The sequence below is a fragment of the Procambarus clarkii genome, chromosome 11 (genome assembly GCF_040958095.1).
Source record: "Procambarus clarkii isolate CNS0578487 chromosome 11, FALCON_Pclarkii_2.0, whole genome shotgun sequence".
In the NCBI taxonomy this organism is placed as follows: Eukaryota; Metazoa; Arthropoda; class Malacostraca; order Decapoda; family Cambaridae; genus Procambarus; species Procambarus clarkii.
In genome coordinates, this window is record NC_091160.1 from 43,677,054 (window position 1) to 43,693,228 (window position 16,175).

The 16,175-nt window shown below is 39.5% G+C and overlaps 1 protein-coding gene across 2 annotated transcripts in view; it reads left to right on the forward strand.

Annotated features, from left to right (window-relative positions):
• Window positions 1–5,115: 5,115 nt before the first annotated feature.
• Window positions 5,116–16,175, forward strand: part of Exo70 (exocyst complex component 7) — a 37,895-nt gene continuing 26,835 nt past the window's right edge. Inside the window, exons 1-6 of one of the 2 annotated variants that reach the window (XM_045742844.2) lie at window positions 5,116–5,353; window positions 7,134–7,299; window positions 7,493–7,686; window positions 9,379–9,493; window positions 10,120–10,277; window positions 11,040–11,179. In XM_045742844.2, the coding sequence (XP_045598800.1) occupies window positions 5,300–5,353; window positions 7,134–7,299; window positions 7,493–7,686; window positions 9,379–9,493; window positions 10,120–10,277; window positions 11,040–11,179 (827 nt within the window). In that variant the 5' untranslated portion in view covers window positions 5,116–5,299. The remainder of the gene's footprint in view (window positions 5,354–7,133; window positions 7,300–7,492; window positions 7,687–9,378; window positions 9,494–10,119; window positions 10,278–11,039; window positions 11,180–16,175) is intronic. The other variant, XM_045742845.2, reaches the window with a different exon arrangement.

The window sequence follows — 16,175 nt, forward strand, 5'->3', positions numbered from 1 at the left end:
CATCTGATTTTTTTTTTTCCGTGTAGCACTATTTCTACTGCTAAACTGTGACCATCACACTCGACTCTCTCCATCACCTCTCCTCTCTCTGGCCCACACACATATACAAGACCAATAAATGCTGGAGAGCTGTCTCTTTAAATTATTGGCCTTGGACTAGAACTATTAGAATATCTCTCATCTCTCCTGCCTCCTCTTCTATTCCTGAGAGGTCTGCTTTCCCAGCCTGTTTCTTCTCGATTTGCCACTCCGTAAAAAATACAATGTTTATGCTTAACCAGAAACATCTGAACCCAGGCAACCAACTTAGCCTATCGAAGCCGATGATCAGAAAGTGTCAATATTTTGCTTTTATTGTGTTTACTAGTTTACTAGTTGTGTTTTTGCGGGGTTGAGCTTTGCTCTTTCGGCCCGCCTCTCAACTGTCAATCAACTGTTTACTAACTACTGTTGTTAGTACTGTATGTCACATTTTTAACGGATTGGTGGATTCCATAAAAATTGCAGCATACAGTATTAGGCGAGAGGACGGGTTAAAAGCTCTCCTTGGTCTCCTCGGCATGTACTGGGAATGCTGCAGCTACATCACCCGATCTCTGCCCCCAGCATTCTGCAACTAACTGTAGTCCTCTCATTTCTGTTCAGACAAAATTAATTGTTATTAGTGTTTTTTACTCTTTTTTTTTTTTTTTTTTTTTTTTTTTAAGCTGTCAATTGTGACCATTAATCAGTAATGTCAGTTTCATATAGTTAAACATTTACTAGTTGAATTTTATCCAAATTCATGATCTGGTCCACAATTTGCATCTCTCTCCATTGAGACATTTAATATATAGAGTACAGGGAAGCCATGGTGACAAGGGGAGTGACAGGGAAGCCATGGTGACAAGGAGAGTGACAGTGAAGCCATGGTGACAAGGGGAGGACAGTGAAGCCATGGTGACAAGGAGAGTGACAGTGAAGCCATGGTGACAAGGGGAGGACAGTGAAGCCATGGTGACAAGGAGAGTGACAGTGAAGCCACGGTGACAAGGAGAGTGACAGTGAAGCCATGGTGACAAGGAGAGTGACAGTGAAGCCACGGTGACAAGGAGAGTGACAGTGAAGCCACGGTGACAAGGAGAGTGACAGTGAAGCCATGGTGACAAGGGGAGTGACAGGATGAATCTACCCTTGTTTTGACTGAATTCTCTGTCTTTTTCTGTTACATGCCAAAATTAATGCTAAAAAATAATGTGGACTGAAACATCTCATTAAACTACCACAAATTCATTGCCAATTATAGCTTGACAGCTATTTACTAATTACTAATAGTACAGCTATATACTAATTATAGCTGTACTGGATCAACACATAACACAGATCACCCATCTCAAACAATTGTTTTGATTACAGAAGTAACCATCTATGTTTAATTTCTTTGTACATCAGTATACATATTAGATCTTAGTGATATACATAACTACTTTAAATTAAAGTGCATGTGTGTGGAATAACCAGTGCATAGTTTCAACACTAGGTGTTATGCTTGAATTTCTGAAACATATACTGTATATGCAGACGATGAGTCACAATAACGTGGCTGAAGTATGTTGACCAGACAACACACTAGAAGGTGAAGGGACGACGACGTTTCAATCTGTCCTGGACCATTCTCAAGTCGATCGACGAAACGTTGTCATCCCTTCACCTTCTAGTGTGTGGTCTGGTCAATATACTGTACTGTATATATATATATGGCTGAGACACTTGCTGGATAAACAGAATATGATGCTGAATTATTTCACTTCAATTATTATGAATGAATTCATTTGTTTAAATGAAGTACATGACATGTGAGATAAAAGAGAAAATTGTGCAATTGAAGCCGAGAGGGAGAATAAGTAGGGAAGGAAAGGGACTAGTGGAATAAAGGCTCTAGTTAGAAAAAAATAGACATGTATATACATTGCCAGAGGACTACATAAATGCCTGCTTGCCAACCCCCTACGTTTGAATGTGATGCAAGGGTGTGCTGTGAATTACCATAAATTTTCTGAGGGCCACCACTGCCCATGGGATGGGTATGGGTTCACCACTCCCCATGGAATGGGTATGGGGGTGCTTAAATGAACTGAAATAAACTACAGGAGGAAAGAAATTATATTGTTGACTATTGCAGGTAATCTGAGATGTGAAAGATGATTTTAATGAAAATAATAATTCATTTTGTTGGGGACAGGCAGCCTGTGTATATACAGGTACTGTATATACTGATCCTTCCCAAGATGCAACTCCATAACAGTTGCCTAATTTCTGGATACCTACTGTATTTACTGCTAGGTAAACAGAGGCATTAGGTGAAAGGAAATTTAACATGAATAAAAGCCTTTCAAACCACTTTGCAAGACAAAGGACGAGATGGCCTAATGAAATCATTAAGTTACAATCTTGACTACTAAACAGTTATCTATAACCGTAATAAGACAATCACAAGTTGGATTTCATACGTATAAAATGAGTCAGTCAGAACACACATGGAAGGTGCTGTACAGTTCTAGCCTAATTACGAAACTACTGTATCATTGAAACTACAAACTATAACTATCCGTGTTCGTGTAATCATACTTCCTGTCCTCGTTAGGGCCATTAGTGAGATAGTGGCCCCTCAGGTAAATTAAATCGCAGACAGCTTTGAGCCCCTTATATAATTACCCAAATACACCCAAAACTAATTAGAATTTTGTAACTATGGAAGAAATATAACATATTTGTTTGCTATAATATTGATGCTAAATGTACAGCATTAAAGAAAATTATTTTTATATTTAATAAACAAATTTTTATAATGAAATCGTATGAAAAATACGAGTTTCAAGGGAAGCATTTTGAGATGTCTTTGTGGGTTCTTACAGTTACCCAAAACCATACAAATTAACCACTCAAAATTAGTTGGAATTATGTAAATAAATAAATAAAAATGTTCGTATTTGGGTCCCGGTAGTACAGTCGGGTTTGTTCTCCATGCACAATTGAGAATTTCGGGATAGAATTTCGGGTGGGACAGAAATAATTGGGCTCATTTCCTTTCACCTAATGCAACTGTTCATCTAGCAGTAAATAGGTACCAGGAGTTAGTCAGCTTGTTGTGAGGCTGCATCCTGAGTGGGGTCAGTAATTTGACCTTTGAGTCATATATATATATTATATATATATATATATATATATATATATATATATATATATATATATATATATATATATATATATATATATATATATGACCGAAAAAGTAAGATTAATAATTCTAACACGAATTTTCTCAATCTTTCGTACATTTCTTTTCACTGCTGGTGGTAATTCAAAAATCAATTCTCCAAAATTCATTTTTATTTTAGACTAGAAATAAAAATGAATTTTGGAGAATTGATTTTTGAATTACCACCAGCAGTGAAAAGAAATGTATGAAAGATTGAGAAAATTCGTGGTATAATTATTAATCTTACTTTTTCGGTCATATTTAATAATATATGTCTACAGGAAAGACTGCTACCAAAATATACTTATATATATATATATATATATATATATATATATAAACTGAAAACTCACACCCCAGAAGTGACTCGAATCCATATTGCCAGGAGCACTCTTCTACTGGTGTACAGGACACCTTAACCACCCGACCATCATGACTGGACAAAAGATGATGGTAGCCGAGGCTAATACCCCATCATCCCGCCGGCACTATGATGGTAATCTTGAGCATAGTATTTCATCAAATCACCTCATTCTTTGGGGCATACACGTGAGGAACACAAATGCGAAATTTTGTCCGGTCATGATGGTCGAGTGGTTAAGGTGTACTGTACACCAGTTGCAGAGTGCTCCTAGCAGTATGGGTTTGAGTCACTTCTGGGGTGTGAGTTTTCAGTTGCATATATGCCTGGGGACCATTCAGGCTTGTTCGCATATATATATATATATATATAATATATATATATATATATATATATATATATATATATATATATATATATATATATATATATATATATATATATATATATATATATATATATATATATGTCGTACCTAGTAGCCAGAACGCACTTCTCAGCCTACTATGCAAGGCCCGATTTGCCTAATAAGCCAAGTTTTCCTGAATAAATATATTTTCTCTAATTTTTTTCTTATGAAATGATAAAGCTACCCATTTCATTATGTATGAGGTCAATTTTATTATTATTGTAGTTAAAATTAACGTAGATATATAACCGAACCTAACCAACCCTACCTAACCTAACCTAACCTATCTTTATAGGTTAGGTTGGGTTAGGTAACCGAAAAAGTTAGGTTAGGTTAGGTAGTCAAAAAACAATTAATTCATGAAAACTTGGCTTATTAGGCAAATTTGGCCTTGCATAGTAGGCTGAGAAGTGCGTTCTGACTACTAGGTACGACATATATATATATATATATATATATATATATATATATATATATATATATATATATATATATATATATATATATATATATATATATATATATATTGACAGTTGAGAGGTGGGACCAAAGAGCTTGGGATCAACCCCCGCAAGCACAACTAGGTGAGTACAGGCTGCCTGTCCCCCCCGACACTAAAAAAAAAAAAAATATTGATAATGAATGTTATAACAAGAGAATGTATATTTTTTCTTCACATAATTTTACATCTTGGGAAATTTACGGACTGCTCAAAATTTGTTGAAATGTGGAATTACTTGTTTTTGTTATCGACTTGATAATTTTCTGGCAATAATGGCTTGTGGTAATATTCTCTCAGCAATGAAAGATTCGGTGACGTCACGAGGGCGCGTAGAATTAGTATCCAAAAAGATCCCCAGAAAAAAACCGATGACGTCACGAAGTAAGCATAAAATACAAAAATATACTTTCGTTCCGTTAAGTTAGAATAGTTTAGGCTTGTTTAGGATAAGTTAAATAACACTAGGATAGGTTAAGCTAGTATATGTTAAATTAAGTGGCGTTTAAAAGAGCAGCGATGACGTAGAACGGCCTACTTTATGGCCGGTTTTGAATCGTGTCTAGTCTGGCCCACAGGAACATAAGCGACCATCAGCCCAGCTGATCACTGTCAACACGGGGCGTTGTTGTGGGCTCCAGCGGTCGGCTGGCGAACTCTTCTTCCAAACTGCACCTATTATTAAAAAAGAAGATTTACCAGAATTAACCTGACGGCCACTAGCATTCTGGTGGCCTCATCGAGGACAGGAAGCCGGCGGCTTGTCAAAGGCCCTTTTTATTTGCTTTGAAGATGATTGAACAAACCGTAGAAAAGAGAATGGACGTCTCTAGGCAGTTAGAAAAAGTACGCAGCAGTGGCGGTGAAGCTCAACTTTGATTAATAACTTAATTATTGATAATTGTTCTAAAAGAGCCCCAAGTCTAGGCGGTAATATAAAAAACTAATCCCAGGATATAACCTCATTTTGTCAGTGATGTTACACATATATGCTGTATATATAAACAAATTTGCTTGTTATTTTCGTTAGGTTAAATTTATTTAACTATTATGAGTCACTTCCTCTGTGCTGTGACAAACTGATTGATGATGAAGATTAAGCCACCCAAGAGGTGGCACGGGCATGAATAGCCCGTAAGTGGTGGCCCTTTTGAGCCATTACCAGTATCAAAAGATGATAGGCAATAGGCAAAAGACAGTCTCTGTGGTGCAGTGGTAAGACACTCGCCTGGCGTTCCGCGGGCGCTTTGTCATGGGTTCGTATCCTGGCCGGGGAGGATTTACTGGGCGCAAATCCTTAACTGTAGCCTCTGTTTAACTCAACAGTAAAATGTGTACTTGGATGTAACAACGATTCTTCGCGGCAGGGGATCGTATTCCAGGGACCATAGGATTAAGGACTTGCCCGAAACGCTACGCGTACTAGTGGCTGTACAAGAATGTAACAACTCTTGTATATATCTCAAAAAAAAAAAAAAAAAAAAAAAAAAAAAAAAAAAAAAAAATACTGGAGATCTGTGGAGGTGCGACTGCACCCTGCGTGACGGGAGATGTCTCCCGGACCAAATGGTGACCAAATGGTGGTGACAAACTGATTTATGAGCAAAATATATATATGCACATATTACATTGTAGGCCTATATTTACAGTAATACTATATATTTTTTTTTTTGAGGTATATACAAGAGTTGTTACATTCTTGTACCACTGTTTTAGTGAATTTTTTGTAATTAAATTGAGTTATTCCATACATTGTGTAAATTATAGTGAAACAGCTCAGCATCCATTTGGTCTGTCTTCTTTGTATAATAGGTTAGGTAATGGTTCATTAGGCTTTCATATACACTGAATTACATACTGCTCTAACATATTCCTTATGTTGATATTAAATGCATGTACCCAGTTGTTATGCGTACATATTTCATATCATTTCATCACTGATGTGGCATCATAAGTCAGCTGTTTTGAGGCATAGATGCTTCAGTAATTTGTTTATGTTGGTAAAGTTCCAACTTGGTCCTAACTCAAAATAACAATAAACCTAATATTATTTAACCTAACCAAACTTCTCCAGAAAAGAGTAGTTAGATGGTAGAAATAAGTTGGAAGTAAGGCCGACCCGGGAGCCGGTTCACTGAGCGGACAGCACGCTGGACTTGTGATCCTGTGGTCCTGGGTTCGATCCCAGGCGCCGGCGAGAAACAATGGGCAGAGTTTCTTTCACCCTGATGCCCCTGTTACCTAGCAGTAAAATAAGTACCTGGGTGTTAGTCAGCTGTCACGGGCTGCTTCCTGGGGGTGGAGGCCTGGTCGAGGACCGGGCCGCGGGGACATTAAAGTCCCGAAATCATCTCAAGATAACTTCAAGATAAGGCGACTCCTAAATTATCTACAAAGTGACGAAATGGGTTTTGCCAGCACCAGATTTGGGAATTAGTTGGTTTATGAGGATTACATATCTCTAGAAGTACTGGCATGTACCAATGTCAGTTTTTCTTTTCTTGTATATTATAGTCTTTGTTATGTTTGTATTAAAATACTTAGGACAAATCATTTTTTTAATGGCTACACCAAATTTAATTTGTCAGACATTGTCAATTTGACTAGGTCTTTATTCTTCATACAGGAAATGAGTCAGTTGGGAAATCTTCGGGAAGTCCTATCACGATCAAGTCAAGTGGCAACCAATGTGGGTAGCATCTTGGATTCCTTTGAACATCGACTGGCCCGCCTAGAGACGACTATCCTTCCTCTGTATCAACAGACCGGCAACTTACAACGAAGACAATTAAGTAAGACAGCATTATTGTGTAATGACTGGTGGTTTAATTCTATTAATTGTAGATCCACAAAGCTCAACACATAGCCCTATATTGGTCTAAAAGAAATTCATAAATGTTTATAGAAAGTCCAAATGTTTGATTATCAATTATTATTTTTATTAAATATAATCAGTCTTAACATATTATCTTTGTTTTATAACAGATACAGAGAAGACTTTGCAGGAATTAGACTATGTTATTAGTTTCTACAATGTCGCGGGTCAAGTGGAAGCAGTAATCAAAGAACGACCAAGTAGCATTGGAGTCCCACAGTATTTAGAAGCTATGAACCGTTTAGCAGAGACCTGCAAGTATTTTGAGCAGAATAACCCTCAGAGCGTTGAAATTGAGAATGTGGTAATGTATTTTTCTTCTGTTGCTGTAACAATATAATATAATAATAATGATGATAATAATAAGAATAAGAATAAGAATAAGAATTATAATAATAATAATAATAATAATAATAATAATGGTTATTCCATAGAATGTGTGTCCAAAGAACATAAAAGTAATTTACAATTGTTGGGAGAGGAGTTACACATACTGATGGAGTCACTATTATGCAAAGCATTTCAGGCAAGAATACAGAATACTTTTTCTGTAATATTTCACTGTTTGTAAAGTTGACAGAAATAAGGGCAAAACTGCACTTTACCAAACTGGTGATCTAAGAGGAAGTGGGATTCTAATTACTGGATATAGGGAGGGGATGGAAATTATAAAAATTAAAATTGGTTTACACACATTATTACCATGCTGTTGCTTCCGTTAAATATTTATTTTTGGTTTGGTCCTGAGGTAAGAATGGATTAAGAAAGTTAGAAATCAAATGTAGTCTAAATGCAATAGATGGAGAGCAAAGGAATTATTATGTTTGCTACAAAACAAATAATAATAATACAGTATAGGATAAAAACCCACACATGTGTATTTGTGAAATTTATGTAAAGAATTTACACAGTCTTTCACACTCGCCTGAGTGCTTTGTCAAGATCTGAGTGTGTGATTAGGATGAGACTTGCATCTCAACGTCTAATGAAGCTCCTACCCTGGAGTCCAATCCTCTTTTCCTTCTTGCTCTCCTGACCATGTCACCTCTATTTCCAACTGCCGATGTATGTGTATTTACCTTAATATCTTCTACGGAATTATGGTCATGTGTCCTTTCTGTAACCCTCCTATTGTAATCTGAGAACTGGAGTTATTAATAGAGGTGTTCATCTGGATGCTATCTCTCTTATTTTTTCTCATATCATTCTAATTCATTTAAGCAAAGTGTACTCAATGGTCTTTATCTAAGAGCACATAGGATTTGTGACCCATCTTGCCTAGAAGCCAAACTTAAATGCTGTATAAGAGTTTCTTGGATTTAGGTTATCCCTTATAGTTCATTGAAAAAGCACACAGTAAAGCTAAAGGCATCCTTTACAATGTAATTGAAAGACGCCCCTTGGAATCTTGATATGAAAATAGTTTTGAAATTGCCATATAACCCTCTTTTTAAATAAGCTGACCCATAATGTAGCGGATACAAGACATAAAATTATTTTCAGAAGTAGTTGAACATGTTTACTTTCAACTGATGCCTCTGTTCACCTAGCAGTTAATTAGTATCTGGGATTTAGGTAACTGTTTTGGATTACATCCTGGTAAAGGCCACCAGTAGTAGGCCTAGGGCGGATCTTAACCACTTAACTGCGCAGGGCGCCTTAAGGCACTTCGAGGGCAGGGCATTTTTTTTTAATTAGGCCTTACTGTATTTTAATGTTTTTTAATGTTTCATCACTCATTGTGATTTGAAATGAAAATGGTTGAGTTTGGGAACAATTTGCCATTAACATTAGCTGAATATTTATAAAAACAAAAAAAAATGTCCTTAGCTACATCATGAAATTTTTGCCAGAAACAGGTGTGCGGTGCAGGGGTTAACGAGCCTAAGTATAAGCTTCCTGTCTCCAACAATGGGGAATTAATATTTCTAAAGGATAGTTATTGAATATTTGTAATAAGCCAATTGATTTATCGTATTCTCATTCCATGTTTCAGACTTCCCTTTTTGAAGTTGGGACGGATCAACTTAGTAAGGAGTTTCGAGATGAACTTAAAAAGTACCAGAAACCAGTACTTCCAATGGCAACTTTGGAACTGCTTGAAGAGGAAGGTACAGTAAGCTCTGCATGCTGTACTACTATTATAATGCATGGCAATGTAGTTAGTAATAGTTTTTTGTACTGTAGTACAGGTACTTCAGTTTGCCCGAGGGCACGTTCTTATAGAACCAGACTCCCAGACATGTATCTGAGAAAATATTGAGGCCATACAATGGGATTGAACCTGCATCCCTGGGCTCCCCAGGTACCTTGTCTATATGTGTGTGTAAACTTTATACTCTGTAAATTAATTAAATTTGTGTATTAAATTATGATTTAAATATTTATTCTTTTACCACACTACATTTAGAATAACATTGATGTTGTAAAATAAAATCTCTAGAGCTCGTTGTACAGTTGTCTTAATTCTTGACTCAGAAACCAGGATCCCAGGTTCGATTCCTAAACGGTACAGAAATGGATGCGCATATTTCTTTTCATCTAATGCCTATGTTCACCTAGTAGTAAATAGGTACCCTGAAGTTAAGTAACTGTTGTAGGGTTGCATCCCAGGGAGAGTTAGTGCTGTAGTTTAACCTTAGGGGACTTGAATACAGACTTAAAGTATATATGCACAAACTTCCTGTCCCCAATAAAATATATTAATATATATTTTTTTATCATTACATATACCTAGAAGTAAGTGAAGATACCATCAGTGGAGTAGAATTGGTGCCTCCTGGCGTGAGAGAAGATTTGCGTGCTATTGCAACATGGCTCGACAAACACAACAACACTGACCGACTCACAGTCTATGCAAAACTGCGCTCTGATGCACTTTCACAGAGTTTAAAGGTAGGCTTGCAGACACTATGTAGTATGATCTTAATAAATTTAAATTATATAATTGCTGTAAATGAAGACCTTTATTTCATATACTGTATAATAAAAACATAATTTCTTTTAAGGGTGTTAAAGGTAATTTCTATATTTTCCGGTATACAAGATTTCCCTGTTTTACCAGACTTTCCTCACAAGCGTTGCCAATGTCACTTAAAAGATATACTAAATTACACGATCCTAACATTACCATAGACCCACACATAGGAAATGGGACATCATGTCCCATTTCCACTTGCCACTTTGTGAGCCACTTTGGTTTTTAGTAGACCTTACTTTGACATTGGGGATGTCAACATACGATGTGTTATATAAGAGGACAGGCTGATTTTACAAGTGTATTTTGTGGGAGGGGGAGCAAGTGTGTTTCATCATACATTTATTGAAAGTGATTTTAACTTAGTTTTACAGGGAAAATATATGATTTTGTGCATTTAAATTCAATATATATATATACAATTGATGGTGGATAAAAAAGTGCATCTCATCTATCGACAAATGCGGTATACATGATGGGTTCTCATGTTTGGTCTGGCCAACAACTGGATAGGTGGGTGACTGCAGACAACTCTACCCCTTGGCTAGGTGATATTGATAAGTCCAACAGTCTTTGTGTCCTCAGCAATAGACTACTAGTAACCATAGCAGTATTCCAGAATTTTCCCTAATTTCAGTGAGTATTGTAACCAAATCTTAAATTACTGTATTCTCATTTAGGCTTTGCGAGATTTCCAACGGAGTAGCAGTATTGAACGAGTTGGAGCTACAAGTTCGTTAAATTCTCCAGGGCCCCTTCGTGCTAGGATGGCAAAAATGGATAACACCTCCAAAAGCCGAACACAGAAGATATCTAACAGGTATAAGTCAGTCAGAGGTACAGTATTGGTTTAAATAATTTGTACATACAGTATTAGTATTATTCCACAGAATGAGCTGTCTTTGGAATACAGTACTGTACAATAATTTTTTATGGAGTATTTTGAGGGTGCTGTAGCACAGTGATATATATCTTTGGCTCACATTAGAGGGACCCGGATTCAATCCCTAGGCAGGGCAGAAATGGTTGGGCAAGTTTACTTTCACCTGATGCCTCTGTTCACCTAGCAGTAAATAGGTAGCCGGGAGTTAGGCAGCTGTTGTGGGGCTGCATCCTGGGGAAGGTCAGCAGTTGGCCTAGGAGCTTGATAAGCTAGCAGGATTCCTGTCTCTGACAACGGGAAAGAACAAAGTGAACTATAAAAGTAAGTGTTGTTGGGTATAAATAGGAACCGAATTGTATTGTCATCCTTATGAGAAGTATGGTGTATGGGGTGAGGTGTATGTCAGAGCTGCCTTCTTTGCATGCTGTGCATACAGCAGCAGCCATGCTGCAGACTGAACCTGATACTTATCACTGCTAAAAGTTGTAATTCCCTTCTTTTGAGAATGTTCCACGAGTGTCTCTCTTTGAAGATATAGTCAAGGTTGTTGCTTTGAACCGAGAGTTAAATGTTTGAGATCAGAAAGCTGTATTGTGCTTTGCTTTGCACAGCCACCGGGAAAGTTCCCAGTTGCTGTGCAACCAGTCTCATGCAGGCATTGATTGGTGGGAACACGGAGGCTGGGTGTGTTGCTTCACCTTAGTCCCATGGGATTTATTTGGAGTAACCAAACTTTGGCTACAGTGTTCTGCTTCTCCCTCTTCCAGGCTTGGGAAGCTACATTGTGTGATCCAGGGGCTTTTTGAGATGTTTGTAAGTTTGATGCAGATTTGTCTTCTTGAGAGAGCAGCCAGTGCTGCTGCATTGTTATGTTAGGAGATGAACACTTCTTTGAAGCTAGAGCATGCAGGGGAAGTTGTGACACGCAAACTGCTAGCATGGACAAAAAATTTCCTAATAAATGCAAATACGAGAACAGTGATAAGAGGCAGTTAATTAAACCGCAAAACTTGATACTAGCAGTAATGTACATTGTATATAAATAATCTTCTTCAAGGGATAGTGTGTTATATGAACATGGTTGTGGATGATGACAAGTTACTGGGAAAAATATTACAAAAATTACTTAGGCAAAATTTCCTAGACAAAAGTGAATTTAGCAATAAGTAGCAAATAAATTCCATATAATGGTGTGCAGAATAAGTAAAAGCAGGACAAAGACAGCCATCAAACTAGAATATTCAGCAGATGTATGGTGCCTGTACTGTACCTCCAGTCCTGTAAATTAGGAAAGGTTATGAAGGCATACTATTAAATGGTGCCTGGATGTAAAAATGCAAGAGCTATGATGAAAGGCTGGAAGCATAAAGTATACCATTAACTAGTTAACAGAAATCTACAAATTGGTAAGTAGGAATTTTTGGAATCCACGACACTGAGAACAAAAGGCTGCAGACTGAAGCTAAGAAAACAAAGGTGCCAAAAACACACATACAAATTCTTCTTCACATGCACAGAGCAATTTGGCCTGGTTTTAAGTTCTGGCCAGGGAGGATTGAGTGGGTACCAATCCTTAACTGTTCACCTTCGCTCATCCAGCAATAAATGAGTACCTCCTTGTTAATTGATTGGCGGGTCAATTACTAGGTCAATACCCAGGGCGGTCAATCACCGAGCATCAAACGCCAACAGAGGTAAACCCCAAGGCGACTTGTGGAAGATAACCCCAAGCCCCAAGGACGGTATTTACAGGGCACTCAGGGAAGGGAACCCTAAGCACATGCAGCCCGAGTACCTGTGAATATCACTCCCAGCTCGTACGCCAACATAAGAGCAGTACTGGACTCAAGGTACAGTACAACAAGAAAAAATATGGAGCTGGAGCCACACGACCGAGCCACAATCATATCAGCCAAGAACTGACAGGTGAATAGCCGGCGCGGTGGGTCTGGGGCTCCCCCTTTTCCCTCCTGAGGAGGGGGAAGCTGCGCAGCACATGTGACATCATGCTCATTTGCTCGTTTTCAGTTGAGGAGTTCTGTCCACTCATTAGTCTATTTTCGTCGTTTTAACCAGAATGGGGGTTTGTTTTGAGGCTCTTACCTTTCTGGGTGCCTAGCCTGGTCGATGGCAGATAGAATGCTTCACATCCCATGTGCATTTCTATAGGACATTGCTCCTCATGCCTCTCTGAGGGGGCCAGGTTTTGGCTCGTGGTCCCTGGTAGGCCTAGAACTCCATTCACACTGATGCCAAAGTCTAATGATATCCATATCAGCTCGGATAGCTCTAGGAAGCCTCTGGGTCTCGCCCAGAAAATGGCGTTTCATTACATTCAATGCTAGTTTTTTACATAATTTTCTATAGGGAGCCCCTCTGGCTCCCTGGAGCTATCGGGCTAATATGCGATACATTAGACCAGGGCATGAGTCAATGGAGTTCAGTGATTAATTCCAGATACTCAGGTACAGTAAAAATGGGAACCTTAAACATGATACAGGGTACAAAACAAAATCAAATCTGCCCACAGTAGGAAAGCAACAAGTTAAGGATTTGGGAATAATGATGTCTGATGACCTAATGTTTGGGGAGCATAACCAAGCAAATACTATGTCAGCCAGAAAAATGATGAGATGGATTACGAGAACTTTCAAATCCAGGGATCCCATCACAATGGTTGTACTCTTCAAGTCACTTGTGCTGTCCTGCCTTGAGTGCTGTTCAGTACTCACTTCCACCCCCCCCCCCCTCCCTCTTCAGTGCAGGAGAGATTGCTGAAATAGAGGGAGTACAAAACATATATGGCATACATAGATGCGACAAAGCACCTAAATTATTGGGATCGTCTCAAAGCTCTCCAAATGTACTCACTAGAAAGGAGACAATAGAGATATCAAATAATATACACATGGAAAATACTGGAAGACCAGGTACCAAATCTACACAGTAACATACAACATACTGGAGTGAACGATGTGGAAGAAAATGCGGAATAGAACCTGTGAAGAGCAGGGGTGCCATGGGCACAATCGGAGAACACTGTATAAACATTAGAGGTCCACAGTTGTTCAACATCCTCCCAGCGAGCATAACAAATATTGCCAGAACAACCGTGGAAATTTTCAAGAGAAAACTAAATTGTTTTCTAAAAGAAGTGCCAGACCAACCAGGCTGTGGTGGGTATGTGGGTTTGCGGGCTGCTCCAAGCCACAGCCTGGTGGACCAAGCTCTCGAGGCCAGGCTTGAGGAGTAGAAGAACTCCCAGAACCCTATCAAGCAGGTATATACCAGGGACCATGAGCCAGAACCCGGCCCCCTCAGAGAGGCACAGGGAGCAATGGCCCCTGGAAAACTTCCCCCCTGTGGTTGGGGGTTTTCCTTTTCTGCCAGGCTCCCAGAAAGGTAGGCATAACTAAACAGACCCCACATGGTAAGAAAATTTCAACCGAAAACTGAAAAGAACTCCCTCAAATCCCAAGGAAACAAGCAAACGTCACACCTCACTATCGTGTCACTTGTCCGCGCAGCCCTCCCCTCCCCAGGAGCCCTGCGCAGGCTACCCAGCAACTGCAGTTCGTTGGCTAATGTGGTCGAGGATGGTTGTCAACTCTGGCCTCTGTTTTTTAGCAGTGTTTTGCCTTAGTGGTGTCCTCTGCTGTTCGTGGTGTAGTGGCCAGGTGTACAGTACTTAAATGTACCGGGGCCGCATGCGCTTAGGGCAGCTTTTCCTAGGTGTCGTGTAAGTACTACCCCTGGGTGTCAGGGTTCTCTTCCCTGGTGCTTTCGGGACGCCATTTTTGTAAGGGTTTTAGCGGCTCGGCATTTACCCCGCCCTTGGGGCCAGCTGGGGTTTCATGGCTCTTGTTTGGCCTTGGGTAGGGAGTGGTATTGTTGCTGGTTAGTTTTAGGTAGATAATGCGTCAAGGTGTTGCGCATCCAGCTTACCGATGCAGTGGCTGGTTCCTGTTTCCTCTGGGGACATTGTACTTTTGCAGGGTTTTTCTTTTGATTTTTGTTCTGTTTGCCTGTTGGGTGTCTATTTGGTGTGGCTATAGGATCATTTATAATATATTGGTGGCCCTCTACTAGGCCCCCCGTGATTGTACATGTTGCAGGGTTTTCAGTGTTTTGATCTCCCCGTTGTTAGCTTTGGGTTTAACCGGTTAGCAACACCTTGCCTGGGCTCCCCATAGCAGTCAGCCTATGGGCCCTGGAAAAGCCCGTCGGGGCTCAGTGGACCTATGGATGCATCTTCCGAGTACCATTTCGCCTTGTGCGAGTTTAAAGGTTGCTGTGTGCCCTTGTCTCTGTCACCGCTTTTACTTTCGTTATGCTGCCGGACGGGTCACCAACACCTTTGACCCGGAGTCTTGCGAGATGTGCTCTTTGCTTGTTCTCCAATTTACCCATTCTTATGACATTGATATTTGGGTACAGGCGGCATCCGTGTTGCATGCCGGGTGTAGGTTGCTGCAACGTAACAATATAGGAGTATATTATTGTATGAGTATGGGGCATAACTGGCAAACCCCTCACAGTGTTCAAGAGAGAACTGGATAAGCACCTCCAAAGGATACCTGATCAACCAGGCTGTGACTCATACGTCAGGCTGCGAGCAGCCGCGTCTAACAGCCTGGTTGACCAGTCCGGCAACCAGGAGGCCTGGTCGACGACCGGGCCGCGGGGACACTAAGTCCCGGAAGCACCTCAAGGTAGCCTCAAGGTAAGGTATGTCAATAATATAGGAGTAGTAAAGCCCATCCAAGGAACATTACTTTTTAAACAAGAAATACAACAAAAAATTAGGGAAGCGAGAGGAACTAATGAGAATAGGTTTATCCAGGAGGTAAATCATATACCAAATGATTTATCTACTTCCAGTTCAATGGGGCCCCAGTGTTACGGAACCCTGGTTCAGCGGAAGTGTTTTGTT